This window comes from Spinacia oleracea, chromosome 6 (assembly GCF_020520425.1).
Source record: "Spinacia oleracea cultivar Varoflay chromosome 6, BTI_SOV_V1, whole genome shotgun sequence".
Classification (NCBI taxonomy): domain Eukaryota; kingdom Viridiplantae; phylum Streptophyta; class Magnoliopsida; order Caryophyllales; family Amaranthaceae; genus Spinacia; species Spinacia oleracea.
The window spans coordinates 89019092-89040003 of NC_079492.1; the positions used below are offsets into that span (position 1 = coordinate 89019092).

General features: G+C 42.4%; 1 protein-coding gene, 1 non-coding gene and 2 pseudogenes across 2 annotated transcripts; 3 read left to right on the forward strand and 1 right to left on the reverse strand.

Annotated features, from left to right (window-relative positions):
• Positions 1 to 505: 505 nt before the first annotated feature.
• On the reverse strand, positions 506 to 4445 carry LOC110796247 (uncharacterized). Its single transcript, XM_022001297.2, has 4 exons — positions 4167 to 4445; positions 2008 to 2960; positions 776 to 1740; positions 506 to 690 (listed from the first exon to the last, which is right to left on the reverse strand). Exons 1-4 carry the CDS (start codon positions 4443 to 4445, stop codon positions 506 to 508), a joined length of 2382 nt encoding a protein of 793 aa, XP_021856989.2.
• LOC130464486 (small nucleolar RNA R71) lies at positions 2527 to 2632 on the forward strand. Its single transcript, XR_008924895.1, has one exon. It is a non-coding gene; the product is annotated as a small nucleolar RNA R71 (small nucleolar RNA).
• A 1519-nt stretch (positions 4446 to 5964) lies between the features above and the next one.
• LOC130464456 (uncharacterized) lies at positions 5965 to 6065 on the forward strand (annotated as a pseudogene).
• A 14437-nt stretch (positions 6066 to 20502) lies between these two features.
• On the forward strand, positions 20503 to 20603 carry LOC130464568 (uncharacterized; annotated as a pseudogene).
• The last annotated feature ends 309 nt before the right edge of the window (positions 20604 to 20912 follow it).

Sequence of the window (20912 nt, forward strand, 5' to 3'; positions counted from 1 at the left end):
GGAAAATCGAACAAACTCACCAAAAGAAAGCAACGAGCAAGGTAATGGTGGATGACGTGAATCCACACCAAAGAAAACACACAAAGACATGAACAAAACCCGCGGGGTGCCTCCCGGAAGCGCTCGTTTAACGTCGTTAACTTGACGAATCCCCCCATATTCATGGGGAGTCAAATGCAACCAACTTGGGATCATCACAAGTCAAAAAACTCCTTTTTTTCCCCCTTGGGAACAAACAATTTACCAAAGCCACCACTCATAAAGGTGGGATCAAACCAACTCCCCTTAGGCTTATGTTTTCCCCTCTTGGGCTTCATGCCCGGGGAATGCTTACCATTGGGAGCCGAAGTTTGTGCTCCAACATCATCTAGATCCATCCCAAAGATCTCGAGATGATTATGACATCATCAAAGGAATCACCCAACACCGAGGGTTCACAAGTACCTTCTTCTCCTTGATGTTATTCCTAGTAAGCTAATCATCAAACTTAGAAACACAAGAGTTGTTAGAAATTAGAATACTCATGCTCAATGCAAGCAATAGTGTCTAACTTCATGCAACTCTTCATCTTGGAACAACATCCATCATCACTAGGAAGCTTGAAGCTAGCCTTGGCATCTTCCTCCTTCAAGGTGATAAGACCACCTTGAACATCAATGAGAGCCCCCGTCGTGGCCAAGAATGGCCTCCCTAAGGTAATAGGGGTGTGGGTGTCCTCATCAATGTCCAAGAAAATTTAACTTCCCTATCACAAGGGGAACATCATCAACCCTACCCAAAGGGAACATAACCGAGCGATCGGCTAGTTGCAAAGACATAGGGGTAGGGGTGAGATCACCAAGACTAAGCTTCTCATAGATTTTGTATGGAAAAATACTCACGCTTGCCCCCAAATCACAAAGAGCGTTATCAAATTTTAGATTTTGGATGCTACATGGAGTCGAGAAACTCCCGGGATCCTTAAGCTTTGGGGGAAGCGGGCTCAAGATCAAGGCACTGCAATTCTCCGTGAGATGCACGGTTTCCTTGGGGCCACAAGTTCTTTTGCCACACAGAATGTCTCTCATGAACCGAGAATAATGTGGCATTTTCTTAAGCTCCTCGGTGAAAGACAATGACACATAAAGCTTGCTAATAGTGTCTAGAAACATAGAGAATTGGTCATCTAACTTCTTTCCAACAAACTTTTGAGGATACGGGAGAGGTAGAAGAGTAGCCTCTGTTGGCTTCACACCATCGCTCACGTCATCAACGTGAGACTCCTCTTCGACCACATCATAGTTCGTAGACTCAATTCCCTTAAATTCTTCTCCCCTAGAACAAGGAGCGTCAACTAACTTAGCACCATCATCTAAAATTTTCCCACTCCTAGTCCTGACCGCATACATTTTCTTAGGAGGTTGACCTTGGGGTGGGAGACTAGTATGCACTTGATGTTCCTTGATGGTGCTAGAAAGTTGTGTTAATTGGGTTTCAATCATTTTCAAATAAGTGTTGGATTGCTTCAATCTATCCTCAAACTCAACATTTTTCTTAGCTTGCGCCCCCACAAATGACTCCATAAGAGCCTCAAGGTTAGACTTCAGAGGCGGGAGAGTTGGAGGAGCATTGCCATAACCAATAGGATTTTGTGGGAAATTATTGCCATAGGTCCTTGGCCCATTGAATCCGGGAGGAGGAAATTGAGAACCACCATATTGGCCTCCCGGGTTCGACGGATAGCCCCCACTAGAAGCACCCCTATATTGCCCATACGGATAGTTGTAACCCCCTCAACCTTGGTGGTTAGGGTTATAACTACCTTTATTTAATTGGGTTTGATTGCCTAGGCCATGAGGTTGACCATAGGATGCTCGGCTTTGATAGCCTTGCGCCTTATAGTTACCCTGGCGTTGATTATCAATCCCTCCTCCATGGAAGGATCCACTTTGATAATTGGCATGCATAGGAGGGCCTCTAGGTGCTTGCCTATTAAAGTTTTGGTTCGAGGGACCATCATATCAAGGCCTCTCATTCATAGCATTTGCATGTTCCACATCAAATTCTTGCTCATAAAGAGAGCCGTGTTCAACATATGAAACATTATGCAAAAGATGGCACATGCTAGGAAAATGACCATGCTCACCACAAATATCACAAAAAGATGTATCAAGTGGCATTGTGTTGTAGGAACTCACCTTGCCCTTCCCCTTGGGAAGAGTAGCCGATGGTGGAGGAATTGTTGATGGAGATGGTGGTTGACTCGGAGCACTCTCAAGCTTCTCTAGCCTTGAGCTAAGCTTCTCAATTATGTTTGCTTGCTTTATAGCGAAAGCCGAACCCTTTCCATCTTCATACTTCCCCTTGCTATCATAATTCCTAGTCCCAACATGCCATGCTTGATAGTTTTGCATGACATCTTCAATGATCTCCTCTATTTGGTCCTCTATGTTATTCATAATTGGACAACCCGCCCCCGCATCAAGACTTGTTTTGGAGGTTGGGCTTAGTCCCAAGTAGAAAGTTTGTAGGAGGAGCCACTTAGGGATTACATGGTGAGGGCACTCCCTTTGATATTCCTTGAATCGATCCCATGCTTCAAATAGGGATTCATCCCTCTTTTGCTCAAAGGATTGAATCTTGAGCCTATACTTCGCCGTATTCCCATGCGAGTAGAACTTGCTCAAAAACGCACTTGCCACTTCGTTCCAAGTCCTTAGTGAATTTTGCTTGACCTCCTTGTCGAGCCAATCACTTGCTCGCCCCAAGAGAGAGAACCAGAAGAGCTTCAACCTCACATATTCTGAAGCCACCCTGTTGTGTTTAATAGTATAGCAATAATCCTCAAATTGTTTCAAGTGTTCATGAGGCGATTCACTACTTTTTCCACAAAACGGGTGACTTTGCACCAACGTAATCAACACGGGCCTTATCTCAAAGTTGTTGGCATTAGTAGTCGGGGGTTGTATGCCACAAGTTGCCTGAAAGGCTCCCGGTATCCCAAGTTCTTAACCAGAAGAGCCATTCTATCAGTGGTTGGACTTGGTGGGTCTCGATCCGCAACTTCACTCAAAGGATCAAACCGATTGTAGCTCGACGAACGGGTTCCGATACGTCTCAAGATCCGCAAAGTCCTCTCTAAGTCCAGGTCGAGAGGGTAGAGATGAAGGAAATATGTCCTTCACCCACGGTGCATTAAGTCTAATACCAAGGTTCAGATTAATTGCGAATAATTAATTCAGTAAGATCAAGTGATCAGAACAGCTAGCTGGAGCAATGCTTCCAATCAGTGAGTTCTAATCTATATTAGGCTCACAACTTACTCTTGACTGAACCTATAAGGTCAAACCAATGACATGTAACAGATCACCGGATTAAATGAATCGGAAATTCATTTAATAGCTTTTCGGGAATTAGTTTGGAAAACGTATTATACGATACGACCTTGCGTCGGAATCGTATATCGTATCGCGAATACTCGTAAGCTGGGTGAAACGAATAATCGTATCGTACGATGGTGATTCGTCGTATACGATACGATAAATAATAGCCGTAAGGCGTTCGTCGAGAAGACGAGCCGCATCAGAGCTGTCGGCCCGTCGAGCCAAGCGCGCATGCGCGTAAGGCCCAACGAACCAGCGAGCTCGCAACGCAGCAAGCAAGCCAGCCCGCGAGGCATGGCAGCGCGCAAGACCGCACAACAACACAACAACAAGCATGCGAGGCCCACGGCCCATGCTGCTCGGCTGCGCGCGCTGTGGGCTTCGGCCTGCAGTGTGTTGGCTAGGCGCGGGGCATGTGCTCTTGTGGGATGTGGCCGATCAAGGCCTTTTGGTCTTGGCCGGTTACATAAATAATACTCCCTCCATCCCTTAATACTCGCACCGTTTTGACTGGACACGCTTGCCAATGCACAATTTTGACCACCAATATCTTTAACTACCTATTATAAAAACTTCTAAAAATATTAATATTTTGAAAATATATATTAAGATGAAGCGAACAATATATTATATACTAACATTTATTTTCATATACTAGAAATAAAATAGGGTCAAAGTGAATTACGTGAATAGTCCAAAAAGTCAAAACGGTGCGAGTATTAAGGGACAGAGGGAGTATAATTAGGTTATTATATTTTTACACACACACAACATTCAGTTTTCCAAGTGACAAGAAATGTTAACTTCCCAATCACAAGGGGAAACATCATCAACCCTACCCAAAGGGAACATAACCGAGCGATCGGCTAGTTGCAAAGACATAGGGGTAGGGGTGAGATCACCAAGACTAAGCTTCTCATAGATTTTGTATGGCAAAATACGCACTCTTGCCCCCAAATCACAAAGAGCGTTATCAAACTTCAGATTTTGGATGCTACAAGGAATCAATAAACTCCCGGGATCCTTAAGCTTTGGGGGAAGCAGGCTCAAGATCAAGGAACTACAATTCTCCGTGAGATGCATGGTTTCCTTGGGGCCACAAGTTCTTTTGCCACACAAAAATTCTCTCGTGAACCGAGAATAATGTGGCATTTTCTTAAGCGCCTCGGTTAAAGACATGACACATAAATCTTGGTAATAGGGTCTAGAAACTTAGAGAATTGGTCATCCAACTTCTTTCCAACAAACATTTGAGGATAGGGGAGAGTAAGAGTAGGGAGAGGTAGAAGAGTAGCCTCCGTTGGCTTCAAACCATCGCTCACGTCATCAACGTGAGACTCCTCTTCGACCACATCATAGTCCGTAGACTCAATTCCCTTAGACTCTTCTACCCTAGAACAAGGAGCGTCAACTAACTTAGCACCATCATCTAAAATCTTCCCACTCCTAGTCATGACCGCATACATTTTCTTAGGAGGTTGACCTTGGGGTGGGAGACTAGTTTGCACTTGATGTTCCTTGATGGTGCTAGCAAGTTATGTTAATTGGGTTTCAATCATATTCAAATTAGTGTTGGATTGCTTCAATCCATCCTCAAACTCAAAATTTTTCTTGGCTTGCGCCCCCACACACACTCCATAAGAGCCTCAAGGTTAGACTTAAGAGGCGGGTGCGGTGGAGGAGCATTGCCATAACCAACAGGATTTTGTGGGAAATGATTGCCATAGGTCCTTGGCCCATTGAATCCGGGAGGAGGAAATTGAGAACCACCATATTGGCCTCCCGGGTTCGACGGATAGCCCCCACTAGAAGCACCCCTATATCGCCCATACGGATAGTTGTAACCCCTCCACCTTGGTGGTTAGGGTTATAACTACTTTTATTTAATTGGGCTTGATTTCCTAGGCCATGAGGTTGACCATAGGATGCTTGGCCTTGATAGCCTTGCGCCCTATAGTCACCCCGACCTTGATTATCAAACCCTCCTCCATGGAAGGATCTACTTTGATAATTGGCATGCATAGGAGGGCCTCTAGGTGCTTGCCTATTAATTTTTTGGTTCGGGGGACCATAATATCTAGGCCTCTCATTCATAGCATTTGCATATTCCACATCAAATTCTTGCTCATAAGGAGAGCCATGTTCAATATATGAAACATTATGAAAAAGATGGCACATGCTAGGAAAATGATCATGCTCAGCACAAATATCACAAAAAGATGTATCAAGTGGCATTGTGTTGTAGGAACTCACCTTGCCCTTCCCCTTGAGAAGAGTAGCCGATGGTGGAGAAATTGTTGATGGAGATGGTGGTTGACTCGGAGCACTCTCAAGATTCTCTAGCCTTGAGCTAAGCTTCTCAATTATGTTTGCTTGCTCTATAGGGAAAGTCGAACCCTTTCCATCTTCACACTTCCCCTTGCTATCATAATTCCTAGTCCCAACATGCCATGCTTGATAGTTTTGCATGACATCTTCTATGATCTCCTCTATTTGGTCCTCCGTGTTATTCATGATTGGACCACCCGCCCCCGCATCAAGACTTGTTTTGGAGGTTGGGCTTAGTCCCAAGTAGAAAGTTTATAGGATGAGCTACTTAGGGATTCCATGGTGAGGGCACTCCCTTTGATATTCCTTGAATCGATCCCATGCTTCAAATAGGAATTCATCCCTCTTTTGCTCAAAGGATTTAATCTTGAGCCTATACTCCGCCGTATTCCCATGCGAGTAGAACTTGCTCAAGAACGCACTTGCCACTTCGTTCCAAGTCCTTAGTGAATTTTGCTTGACCTCCTTGTCGAGCCAATCACTTGCTTGCCCCAAGAGAGAGAACCGGAAGAGCTTCAACCTCACAAATTCCGAAGCCACCCTGTTGTGTTTAATAGTATCGCAATAATCCTCAAATTGTTTCAAGTGTTCATGAGGCGCTTCACTACTTTTTCCACAAAACGGGTGACTTTGCACCAACGTAATCAACAGGGGCCTTATCTCAAAGTTGTTGGCATTAGTAGTCGGGGATTGTATGCCACAAGTTGCCTCAAAGGCTCCCGGTATGCACAAGTTCATAACCGGAATAGTCATTCTATCAATGGTTGGACTTGTTGGGTCTCGATACGCAACTTCACTCAAAGGATCAAACCGATTGTAGCTCGACGAACGGGTTCGGATACGTCTTAAGCTCCGCAAAGTCCTCTCTAACTCTAGGTCGAGAGGGTAGAGATGAAGGATATATGTCCTTCACCCAAGGTGCATTAAGTCTAATACCAAGGTTCAGATTAATTGCGAACAATTAATTCGGTAAGATCAAGTGATCGAAATAGCTAGCTGGAGCAATGCTTCCAATCAGTGAGTTCAAATCTATATTAGGCTCACAACTTACTCTTGACTGAATCTATAAGGTCAAACCAATGACATGTAACAGATCACCGGATTAAATGAATCGGAAATTCATTTAATAGCTTTTCGGGAATTAGTTTGGAAAACGTATTATACAATACGACCTTGCGTCGGAATCGTATATCGTATCGCGAATATTCGTAAGCTGGGCGAAACGAATAATCGTATCGTACGATGGTGATTCGTCGTATACGATACGATAAATAATAGCCGTTAGGCGTTCGTCGCGAAGAAGAGCCGCATCAGAGCTGCCGGCCCGTCGAGCCAAGCGCGCATGCGCGTAAGGCCCAACGAACCAGCGAGGTCGCAACGCAGCAAGCAAGCCAGCTGTGAGGGGGTCGAAAAAGCACGAGGTTAATGCATGACCCTGTCCCTCGTGGGCGTGACGTCGTCAAATCAAGTGTAGTTAGATTTCCTGTGAGTTTACACCCAATCGACTAATAATGTAGGAGTCGCCATTCAGTTTTTAACGACAATGAGAAAAACTGACAAAACCCGGTTATCGTGACATAAAGGGAGTGCAATTATGTTCGACCACGACGGCCATAGGTTTCCTTGTGATCCCTGGTGTGGGGATCGCTCAACGTACACCCGCAGGGCAGAGATTGAGAGTTCGGGGTACTGTAACTACCGAGAGGAGTGCTCATCGATAACTCCAGAGGCAGGTTATCCTTACTAGCTCAGCATAAATAATAGAAGGGACATGTGTTAAACTATTAAACTATTCTGAATTGATTTTTGCAATATGCAACACATAATACTAAATCGGTCGTGATTATCTTATTTAGATTGATTTACCTAGCATGATAATTCAATTGTCCAAGGTATTATCTTATTAGGCGTGATAGATCAATCAAGTTAATAATTTGACATTTTTATAAAAGGGCAATGAAAGCGATTAAATCATACGTGGGACACATTACGACGCACACTTGAGAGGTGCGTCACGGTTCTCAGAAAACTAACCACTTGGCTTTGCTATTTCTCCTTTTATTTAACGAATCTCAGGTTTCTAAGCAGTGTTCCAGTATTTAGGCTTAATTCATCAGCTACAAGGGACAGGATACGTTATGTTTGATTTTTGGGTCGATTGTGATAGAACGCGGGATCAATTTCGCAGCGTGAGGCTTAGGCTTAGGGTTGGAGTCAATACTCAGATTATGAATTATGTGTTCTGTTCACGTCGGTTTTGAGGCTGTATTTATAGGGATAGAGTTTGTGGAAAGATAGATCTTTAGAATACGAATCCAAAAAGAATTCGAAGATGACACGGCCCTAGGTATTTTCAGCGCCCAGACCCAGGCGTTGAAAATAGGATCTGAGCCGAGCCTTTTGTCAGATTTGGACTCTTAATCACAGAGATTTTGAGACTTATCCGAGTTTCTTAGTGCGTATCAACTTATGACGGAATGCGTCTGGGCCCGTTACGAACTCTAGGTTCGTTAGGAATTTAATTAATACGTAACTCTTATTTTCGAATCATAACAGGAATAGAATTCCTTTTGCCAATTCTATCTCCTTTAGGACTTATGTTGGAGTGCAACACCTAATTCTGACAGATTTCTATCTTTTATGACTTTGCCACTTTTAACAACTACTTCTTACGGCAGTTACTATTCTTAGCAGGTTTCTATAAATAGCAGTTTTGGCTGAAATGAAAGGGTGATTGAGATTCGTTATTTTATAGGAGATGCGTTGCCAAGTGGAGATTTATGTTCTCATCATCGAACCTTCCCTTTCGGGAATGGGGACAAAAGTAGGTGTCTACACCAGCCCGCGAGGCATGGCAGCGCGCATGACCGCACAACAACACAACAACGAGCACGCAAGGCCCACGGCCCATGCTGCTCGGCTGCGCGCGCTGTGGGCTTCGGCCTGCAGTGTGTTAGCTGGGCGCGGGGCATGTGCTCGTGTGGGATGTGGCCGGTCAAGGCCTTTTGGTCTTGTCCGGTTACATAAATAATATAATTAGGTTATTATATTTTTACACACACACAAGATTCAGTTTTCCAAGTGACAAGAAAAGTTAACTTCCCTATCACAAGGGGAACACCATCAACCCTACCCAAAGGGAACATAACCGAGCGATCGACTAGTTGCAAAGACATAGGGGTAGGGGTGAGATCACCAAGACTAAGCTTCTCATAAATTTTGTATGGCAAAATACTCACGCTTGCCCCCAAATTACAAAGAGCGTTATCAAAGTTCAGATTTTGGATGCTACAAGGAATCGAAAAACTCCCGGGATCCTTAAGCTTTGGGGGAAGCAGGCTCAAGAACAAGGAACTACAATTCTCCGTGAGATGCACGGTTTCCTTGGGGCCACAAGTTCTTTTTCCACACAAAATGTCTCTCATGAACCGAGAATAACGTGGCATTTTCTTAAGCGCCTCGGTGAAAGACAATGACACATAAAGCTTGGTAATAGTGTCTAGAAACTTAGAGAATTGGTCATCCAACTTCTTTCTGAAGGAAATAATGCCCTTGGTCCAAGTATGCATTCTATGTTAAGTCTAATAAATGCGGTTCAGTATTAATTAACAAGTTAATAATTCAGTGAGATCAAGTGAGCTGAATGCCTAGCTAGAGGCCGCTTCAGTTCAAGTGGAATTAATGATATTAATCCACAGCTTACTCTTGACTGAACCCGTAGGGTCACACAAATAGTACGTAAATGGATCAAGTATTTAATGGCATTAAATACTCTATCTATGGATATTCGGAATCGACGGATCTTGGTTTCAGTGGGAGCTGAGATCGTCACAGGCAAGAAATGAATACTCCGGAAACGATGATATTACCGGAAACGGAAATATGGATCGTATCGGAAATATAAATATTATCCAAGTCGTAAATGTTGCCGGAAACGGAAACATGGTACGTATCGGAAAATATTATCGGAAATGGAAATATTACCAGAATCGGAAATATTGCCGGAAACGGAAATATTGTCAGAATCGGAAATATTATCGGAATCGGAAAATAATTCCGGAAACGGAAATATTAAATATTTGTTCGAAACGGAAATTAATTCCGGAATCGGAAATGTTAAATATTGTTCGTATCGGAAATGAATTCCGGAATCGGAAATTTAATCGGAAGCGTATCGTACGAATAAGCATCGGACGAGGCCTGCCGGACGAGGGCCCAGCACGAAGCCAGGCCATCGCCCAGCAAGCCAAGCGCGCCACACAAACAGCCACGCCAGGCCCAGCGCAAGGCCAGGCCAGCAAGCCAAGCGCGCGGGTGCTTGCGTGGGCTTGTGGCTCGCGCAGGCCTCGCTGCGTGGGCTTCTGCTCGCACGCACGCATGGGCGGCCCATCGTGGCTGCCGTGTGTGTGTGCGTAAGTGTTTGTGTTCGTGCACGTTTCCTAAAACGTGCAGAGTTCGGTTAATGATTAAATTCCTAATTCTATTTGATAAACTAATTAAATTAGAGTTCTTGTAGGATTCTAGGTTTAATTAATTTGTATCTGAATAGGATTCCAATTCCCTTTCCATAACCCTATAAATATGTGGCCTGGGTTCACAATTTATAAAGAGTTTCAAAGTATTCAAAGTGAGTTTTTGAGAGAAAAATTCAGCCACACATCTTGCTCAAAAGTGCCGAAAATTCTAGTACCTTAAGGGCGATTCTAGTTGGTCAATCTTAAGGCGGATCCGGACGTGCTGTGGACTATCTACGGAGGGACGACACTTGGAGTCCTAAAGACTTGTTCTTGTTCGGTTCGGGCGCAGCTAGGGAGGGCACGCAACAAAGAGTATGCATCTAAATTATGCTATATGATTATGTGTAAATAATATGTAATCCTAGGTTAATGGTAGAAGAGTAGCCTCCGTTGGCTTCACACCATCGCTCACGTCATCAACTTGAGACTCCTCTTCGACCACATCATAGTCCGTAAACTCAATTCTCTTAGATTCTTCTCCCCTAGAACAAGGAGCGTCAACTAACTTAGCACCATCATCTAAAATCTTCCCACTCCTAGTCATGACCGCATACATTTTCTTAGGAGGTTGACCTTGGGTGGGAGACTAGTTTGCACTTGATGTTCCTTGATGGTGCTAGCAAGTTGTGTTAATTGGGTTTCAATCATTTTCAAATTAGTGTCTGATTGCTTCAATTTATCCTCAACATTTTTCTTGGCTTGCTCCCCCACAAACGACTCCATAAGAGCCTCAAGGTTAGACTTAAAAGGCGGGAGCGGTGGAGGAGCTAGCATTTCCATAACCAACAGGATTTTATGGGAAATGATTGCCATAGGTCCTTAGCCCATTGAATCCGGGAGGAGGAAATTGAGAACCACCATATTGGCCTCCCGGGTTCGACGAATAGCCCCCACTAGAAGCACCCCTATATTGCCCATACGGATAGTTGTAACCCCTCCACCATGGTGGTTAGGGTTATAACTACTTTTATTTAATTGGGTTTGATTGCCTAGGCCATGAGGTTGACCATAGGATGCTTGGCCTTGATAGCCTTGCGCCCTATAATTGGGTTTGATTGCCTAGGCCATGAGGTTGACCATAGGATGTCGCGCGCCCAGCGAGCGATGGCTCGCGCGCACTGCGAGCGATGGCTCGCGTGCGACGAGCGCTGGCGCGCGCGCAGCAAGCACCACAGCGTGCGATGGCTTGCGATGGAGATGCAGCAGCTATGCGACGAGCGGCCCATGGGCGTGCAATGCGTAGGGTGTTTGCGTTACGATTAGATCGTTTTGAATGTTTAATTTGAAATTTTCAGTTTACGTAATTTTAATTAATTTTAAAATTAATAATTTAAATTATTTTCTAGGATTTTAATTTTGAATATTGTAATTATAATAAATTTTTTTTATTCTAATTATTTTACTAAAATTAAAATCATGAATTAATTTAAACACGACTGAAATTAAATTAAACTTTTGGATTCAATTATAAATTCATATGAGCTTTAAATTTTAATTAAATTTGTATGTTTCCGGTTAGACTAGAAATACATTTTTATGTTTAAAATTAGTAAAGCATATGAATTTATTGGTTTGAGTGGGAGCGCTTTTAGTCATAAACTCTTGATTAGGTCTACAAATCCTTAAGGTTAAAACAACTTGATTAGAATTAATAAGGACTGAATAATTGGTAGATTATTGGTGCCCTTGATTAATTGCTGCAAATGTTTACGTGATGCATAATGTGTTTTACTAACCAGCTATGTGGGCCATTCATGATAATGAATGGGTGAATGGTATATATTGTATATGTACTGTTTTGCAGGTTATGAAGTGACTAGTATGGCCGAAATAGGATAGAAAATATGGTCTGCGTACCATTAATTTGAATGTAATTGGTCTGAAGTACCAAAGTTATTTTTCAATTCAAATATGGTCTGCGTACCATCAAATAGTTGTAATTAGTTATAGCTTATCCTATTTGAAGAAAATGGTGCCTCCCACGGAGATTTTCAAGACGGACTTTGAAGTTAAAGCTTCAAGATGAAGTCGGGCCATACTAGATCACAAATATCTTATGCATGTTTTAAGTTATTTATTGCTTTTAAATATGTCTTAAAATGCATGAGATCAAAAGCTTGATTATGTTGCATGATTAAGGATTTTAGTTCACTTAAAATCTAACCAACATAGTAAGAGCCTTAAGTTCCAAACTTAAAAATTGAGTTAAAAGGTGCCATGCCAAAATATACACTTGCTTGGATATCCTTTACATCAATCTAGTAATAGTTTTCGCTCAGCGAGGTGTTACTTATTGGTCCTAAAGGGGCAAGGTACACAAATAATTGTGAGTACATGTTAGTTTTGGTGAAACTCAACGATATAAGTAAGGAGTCCTTTTATGTCGTGGCAAATTCGATAGGTTTACCTAATAAGTTCTTAGACGTACCTATCAACCAAGAATAGTTTCTAGACTATTAGCAAAAGGCTTTTGCTTACCTAAGATGTTCTAGGATTAAGTCGACAAACTGTGCTTAGTTCTTCAATGATTTTAGGATCTTGGAATCATTTTATTCACACCTGCCGGAACACACAACTTGAATAAAATGCTTAATAAACATTGAATTATGCATGTATGCTAGAATTTAAGTTTATTAAGAGAAACTGTGAATGGTTATTTATTTGTTTATTCTTTTCAATTGTAGTTTTAATATGGCAAACAACAATTCATTCAACATTCGATCAATTCTCGAAAAGGAGAAGTTGAACGGGAAAAACTTCCTTGACTGGCAAAGGAACTTGCAAATAGTTCTTATGCAGGAAGAAAAGGAGTATGTCCTAGATGAGGCGATGCCCGAAGCTGCAGGCGACGGGGTCACTCAGGCAGCCCTCAATCGTTGGATTGATGCCAACAAGGATGTGAAATGTCTAATGCTCGCCACCATGAGTGCGGATCTGCAGAAAACGTTCATCAACTCAGATGCTTTCACAATCATCAGTGAATTGAAGAACATGTTCCAAGATCTGGCTCGAGTCGAAAGATTCGAGACTCATAGGCAAATTCTTGAGACCAAACTGAAGAAAGGCGAGCCCGTAAGTCCACATGTTCTCAAAATGATTGGACTCATTGAGAATATGAGTCGGCTGGATCAGCAATTTTCTCAGGAAATGGCTATAGACACCATCCTCCATTCTCTTCATAGCGGGTATGATCAGTTCAAACTGAACTACAGTATGAATAGTCTGGACAAAACGCTCACTGAGCTTCACGGTATGCTGAAGACCGCTGAAAAGACGCTCAAAAGTGATAAGCAGGATGTGCTTATGGTGCGTGGGGGCAAGTTCAAGAAATCTGGAAAGAAGAGGAATGCTAAGAAAGGTGGCAACAAGGCCAGCCCAACTAAGCAAACTGGCGCCAAATCTGCAAAGAGGAAGGTCAGTCAACCCACTTCTGAATCCGAATGCTTCTACTGCAAAAAGAAGGGGCATTGGAAGAGAGATTGCTTGAAGCTAAAGGAAGATCAGAAGAACGGAACAGTCGTTCCATCTTCAGGTATTTTCGTTATAGACTGTATACTTGCTAATTCAACTTCTTGGGTATTAGATACAGGTTGTGGCTCACACTTATGTTCCAATCCACAGGGACTAAGAAGAAGTAGAAAGTTAAGCAAGGGTGAAGTCGACCTACGAGTGGGAAATGGAGCACGGATTGCTGCATTAGCTGTAGGAACTTACTATTTGTCGTTGCCCTCCGGGCTAGTTTTGGAACTGGAAGAATGTTTCCATGTTCCAAGTCTTACTAAAAACATCATTTCAGTTTCTTGCTTAGATGCTAAGGGATTTTCCTTTTTAATAAAAGACAATAGTTGTTCGTTTTATTTTAAAGAGATGTTTTATGGATCTGCTAGATTAGTCAATGGACTTTATTTATTAGATCACGACAAACAAGTATATAACATAAATACCAAAAAGGCCAAAAAGGATGATTCAGATCTCACCTATCTGTAGCATTGTCGATTAGGCCATATAAACTTGAAACGCTTAGAAAGACTTCAAAAGGAAGGAATTCTAGAACCATTTGACTTAGAGAATTATGGTAAATGCGAATCATGTTTACTTGGCAAAATGACAAAGCAACCTTTCTCTAAAGTTGGAGAAAGAGCAAATGAACTATTGGGTTTAATCCATACAGATGTATGTGGACCAATGAGTACAAATGCTAGAGGTGGTTTCAGCTACTTTATCACTTTCACTGATGACTTCAGTAGGTATGGTTATGTCTACCTAATGAAGCATAAGTCTGAATCCTTTGACAAATTCAAGGAATTTCAGAGTGAAGTAGAGAATCAATTAGGCAAGAAGATTAAGGCACTGCGGTCTGATAGAGGCGGTGAATATCTGAGCTATGAATTTGATGACCATCTGAAAGAATGTGGAATTCTATCAGAGTTGACTCCTCCTGGAACACCACAATGGAACGGTGTGTCGGAACGGAGGAACAGAACCTTGCTAGACATGGTCAGGTCAATGATGGGTCAGGCCGAACTTCCATTAGAATTTTGGGGACATGCACTAAATACAGCTGCACTCACTATAAATAGAGCTCCGTCTAAAGCTGTCGAAAAGACTCCATACGAATTATGGTTTGGAAAGCCTCCAAATGTGTCTTTTCTTAAGATTTGGGGATGTGAAGTATACGTCAAACGATTAATTTCAGACAAACTTCATCCAAAATCTGACAAATGTATCCTTGTGGGCTATCCAAAGGAAACAAAGGGGTATTACTTCTACAATACATCTGAGAACAAAGTGTTTGTTGCTCGAGATGGTGTCTTTTTGGAGAAAGATCACATTTCCAAAATGACAAGTGGGAGAAAAATAGACCTCGAAGAAATTCGAGTCGAACAACAAACTCTAGAGAATGCTCAAGATGACATTCAGGATGAAACTCAGAGATCTTTAGAAGAATCTGGTGAGAATCATGGTCAATCTAGAAATGTTACCCCGCGTAGATCGCAAAGATATAGATCTCAACCGGAAAGGTACTTAGGTATTTTGACGAACGAGAGCTATGACGTTCTATTACTTGAAAGTGATGAACCTGCGACTTACAAACAAGCTATGACGAGACCTAGCTCCAAGCAATGGCAAGAAGCCATGCAATCTGAATTAGACTCCATGTCTGAAAACCAAGTATGGGATTTGGTCGATTTGCCAGATGGCTATCAAGCCATTGGAAGCAAATGGGTTTTCAAACTGAAAAAGGACAAGGATGGGAAACTTGAAGTTTTCAAAGCTAGATTGGTTGCAAAAGGTTACAGGCAAGTCCACGGTGTGGATTACGATGAAACCTTTTCACCAGTTGCAATGCTAAAGTCTATTCGAATAATGTTAGCAATCGCTGCATATTACGATTACGAAATATGGCAGATGGATGTCAAAACTGCTTTCTTAAACGGCGTTTTAACAGAAACTGTGTTTATGACACAGCCTGAAGGTTTTGAGGATCCAAAGAATGCTAAGAAGGTATGCAAGCTAAAGAAGTCAATCTACGGATTGAAGCAGGCATCCAGGAGCTGGAATATACGTTTTGATGAAGCAGTCAGTGACTTTGGTTTCATCAAGAACGCAGACGAATCTTGTGTATACAAGAAGGTCAGTAGGAGCAAAATTGCTTTCCTAGTATTATATGTCGACGACATATTGCTTATCGGAAATGACATTCCTATGTTGAACTCTGTCAAGATTTGGCTTGGGAAATGTTTTTCGATGAAGGATCTAGGAGAAGCACAGTACATATTGGGCATCAAGATTTACAGAGATAGATCTAAAAAGATGATTGGACTTAGTCAAAGCACTTATATCAATAAGGTGCTTGATAGGTTCAAGATGGCGGACTCCAAGCGAGGCTACCTACCCATGTCTCATGGAATGACTCTAAGCAAGACTCAGTGCCCAAAAACACTTGATGAGCGTAGACGAATGAATGGGATTCCATATGCATCATTGATTGGTTCAATAATGTATGCTATGATATGTACACGCCCGGATGTTGCGTACGCACTCAGTGCTACGAGCAGATACCAGTCAGACCCAGGAGAGGCGCATTGGACTGCTGCCAAGAACATTCTGAAGTACCTGAAAAGGCATAAAGATGACTTCCTGGTCTATGGTGGAGATGATGAATTAATTGTTAAAGGCTATACGGACGCAAGTTTCCAAACCGACAAAGATGATTTCAGATCACAGTCTGGGTTTGTCTTCTGCCTCAACGGAGGAGCAGTAAGCTGGAAAAGTGCTAAGCAAAGCACCATTGCGGATTCTACAACTGAAGCGGAGTACATTGCTGCACATGAAGCAGCAAAGGAAGCTATATGGCTAAGGAAGTTCATAGGTGAACTTGGTGTAGTCCCCTCCATTAAAGGACCAATAGCCCTGTATTGTGACAATAACGGAGCTATTGCACAGGCAAAAGAGCCTAGACACCACCAGAGAGTCAAGCATGTACTTCGTAGATTTCACCTTCTACGAGAGTTCGTTGAAAGAAAAGAAGTCGAGATAAGCAAAATTGGAACTGATGACAACATATCAGATCCATTAACTAAACCTCTGCCGCAGGCGAAGCACAACTCGCACACTGCAGCTATGGGAATCAAGCATATTGGAGAATGGCTTTGATGTCTCTGTTTAATGTTTTAAAGTTTTAGAGTTTAAATCTTTGTAAAACATTATTGGTTAATCATTCACAATAAATGAAAAGAATTCATTTTTCCATTTAATTTGTGGTTTATTAAATGATGAGTCCCTTCAATTTGACGATATATTCAAGATAGACTGTCAGGACCAGTCCTGTGACTAAGAAATGTCTATCAAGTGAACTTGAATGTCAAAAGTTGAAAATGGTCCCTAGTCGGAGTTTTCTATAAAATTGGACGCATAGAAAACGTTAGACGATTAGAATGCAAGATGACTAGTAGTTCTGTTTCTTGAACTATGTGGACATGGCAATGTCATAATCATTTGCATAGATACTTACTTTGGGAAGACTAGTATCGGACAAGACCTATGAAACTTTACTATAAGAGATGAAAATCTGTCATAAGTAAATTTCATTAAATTATTAGACACTAAATCCTCAATACCTGAGTGATTTGAGATTACTTGTTTGAGAACTGGTTGCTTTGACGTTGACCAACCGTCGCACCGTAAAAGGAGGCTATAAAGGCAACGCTCAGGTAATCACCTATCAAACGAAGTCTAATCTCAAGATCGCAAGATTGGGATTGTCCTCCCATAAATCGGGATGAGATGCTTAAAAGTTGTACAAGGCCACTCGGAGAGCTAGAAACTGTGAAATGCATGGTCGTGCTCGGATGAATCATAGGCTATGATTATCTGTTTATTTGATCAGTTGAACTCTGAAACCGAGGAACACCTCTGGACATAATAAGGATGACAACTCTTACCTTATGTTCAAGAGCAAGCATCGAGCGACAAAGGAATTAGGAAATGCACACTTGTCCCTAAGGACAAGTGGGAGACTGAAGGAAATAATGCCCTTGGTCCAAGTATGCATTCTATGTTAAGTCTAATAAATGCGGTTCAGTATTAATTAACAAGTTAATAATTCAGTGAGATCAAGTGAGCTGAATTCCTAGCTAGAGGCCGCTTCAGTTCAAGTGGAATTAATGATATTAATCCACAGCTTACTCTTGACTGAACCCATAGGGTCACACAAATAGTACGTAAACGGATCAAGTATTTAATGGCATTAAATACTCTATCTATGGATATTCGGAATCGACGGATCTTGGTTTCAGTGGGAGCTGAGATCGTCACAGGCAAGAAATGAATACTCCGGAAACGATGATATTACCGGAAACGGAAATATGGATCGTATCAGAAATATAAATATTATCCAAGTCGTAAATGTTGCCGGAAACGGAAACATGGTACGTATCGGAAAATATTATCGGAAATGGAAATATTACCAGAATCGGAAATATTGCCGGAAACGGAAATATTGTCAGAATCGGAAATATTATCGGAATCGGAAAATAATTCCGGAAACGGAAATATTAAATATTTGTTCGAAACGGAAATTAATTCCGGAATCGGAAATGTTAAATATTGTTCGTATCGGAAATGAATTCCGGAATCGGAAATTTAATCGGAAGCGTATCGTACGAATAAGCATCGGACGAGGCCTGCCGGACGAGGGCCCAGCACGAAGCCAGGCCATCGCCCAGCAAGCCAAGCGCGCCACACAAACAGCCACGCCAGGCCCAGCGCAAGGCCAGGCCCAGCAGGCCGTGGCAGCGCGCGCGGGTGCTTGCGTGGGCTTGTGGCTCGCGCAGGCCTCGCTGCGTGGGCTTCTGCTCGTACGCACGCATGGGCGGCCCATCGTGGCTGCCGTGTGTGTGTGCGTAAGTGTTTGTGTTCGTGCACGTTTCCTAAAACGTGCAGAGTTCGGTTAATGATTAAATTCCTAATTCTATTTGATAAACTAATTAAATTAGAGTTCTTGTAGGATTCTAGGTTTAATTAATTTGTATCTGAATAGGATTCCAATTCCCTTTCCATAACCCTATAAATATGTGGCCTGGGTTCACAATTTATAAAGAGTTTCAAAGTATTCAAAGTGAGTTTTTGAGAGAAAAATTCAGCCACACATCTTGCTCAAAAGTGCCGAAAATTCTAGTACCTTAAGGGCGATTCTAGTTGGTCAATCTTAAGGCGGATCCGGACGTGCTGTGGACTATCTACGGAGGGACGACACTTGGAGTCCTAAAGACTTGTTCTTGTTCGGTTCGGGCGCAGCTAGGGAGGGCACGCAACAAAGAGTATGCATCTAAATTATGCTATATGATTATGTGTAAATAATATGTAATCCTGGGTTAATGGTTGTTTCCGCATGATTTATGTAATATCATATGTATCATAACCTAACACTTTCCAACAAACTTTTGAGGATTGGGGAGAGTAGGAGTAGGGAGAGGTAGAAGAGTAGCCTCCGTTGGCTTCACACCATCGCTCACGTCATCAACTTGAGACTCCTCTTCGACCACATCATAGTCCGTAAACTCAATTCTCTTAGATTCTTCTCCCCTAGAACAAGGAGCGTCAACTAACTTAGCACCATCATCTAAAATCTTCCCACTCCTAGTCATGACCGCATACATTTTCTTAGGAGGTTGACCTTGGGTGGGAGACTAGTTTGCACTTGATGTTCCTTGATGGTGCTAGCAAGTTGTGTTAATTGGGTTTCAATCATTTTCAAATTAGTGTCTGATTGCTTCAATTTATCCTCAACATTTTTCTTGGCTTGCTCCCCCACAAACGACTCCATAAGAGCCTCAAGGTTAGACTTAAAAGGCGGGAGCGGTGGAGGAGCTAGCATTGCCATAACCAACAGGATTTTATAGGAAATGATTGCCATAGGTCCTTAGCCCATTGAATCCGGGAGGAGGAAATTGAGAACCACCATATTGGCCTCCCGGGTTCGACGAATAGCCCCCACTAGAAGCACCCCTATATTGCCCATACGGATAGTTGTAACCCCTCCACCATGGTGGTTAGGGTTATAACTACTTTTATTTAATTGGGTTTGATTGCCTAGGCCATGAGGTTGACCATAGGATGCTTGGCCTTGATAGCCTTGCGCCCTATAGTTACCCCGACCTTGATTATCAAACCCTCCTCCATGGAAGGATCCACTTTGGTAATTGGCATGCATAGGAGGGCCTCTAGGTGCTTGCCTATTAAAGTTTTGGTTCGGGGGACCATAATATCTAGGCCTCTCATTCATAGCATTTGAATATTCCACATCAAATTCTTGCTCATAAGGAGAGCCATGTTCAACATATGAAACATTATGCAAAAGATGGCACATGCTAGGAAAATGACCATGCTCACCACAAATATCACAAAAAGATGTATCAAGTGGCATTGTGTTGTAGGAACTCACCTTGCCCTTCCCCTTGAGAAGAGTAACCGATGGTGTAGGAATTGTTGATGGAGATGGTGGTTGACTCGGAGCACTCTCAAGCTTCTCTAGCCTTTAGCTAAGCTTCTCAATTATGTTTTCTTGCTCTATAGGGAAAGTCGAACCCTTTCCATCTTCACACTTCCCCTTGCTATCATAATTCCTAGTACCAACATGCCATGCTTGATAGTTTTGCATGACATCTTCTATGATCTCCTCTATTTGGTCCTCCGTGTTATTCATAATTAAACCACCCGCCCTCGCATCAAGACTTGTTTTGGAGGTTGGGCTTAGTCCCAAGTAGAAAGTTTGTAGGAGGAGCCACTTAGGGATTCCATGGTGAGGGCACTCCCTTTGATATTCCTTGAATCGATTCCATGCTTTAAATAGGAATTTATCCCTCTTTTGCTCAAAGGATTGAATCTTGAGCCTATACTCCGCCGTATTCCCATGCGAGTAGAACTTGCTCAAGAACGCACTTGCCACTTCGTTCCAAGTCCTTAGTGAATTTTTCTTGACCTCCTTGTCGAGCCAATCACTTGCAAGAGAACCGGAAGAGCTTCAACCTCACATATTCCGAAGTCACCCCGTTGTGTTTAATAGTATCGCAATAATCCTCAAATTGTTTCAAGTGTTCATGAGGCGATTCACTACTTTTTCCACAAAACGGGTGACTTTGCACCAACGTAATCAATGCGGGCCTTATCTCAAAGTTGTTGGCATTAGTAGTCGGGGCTTGTA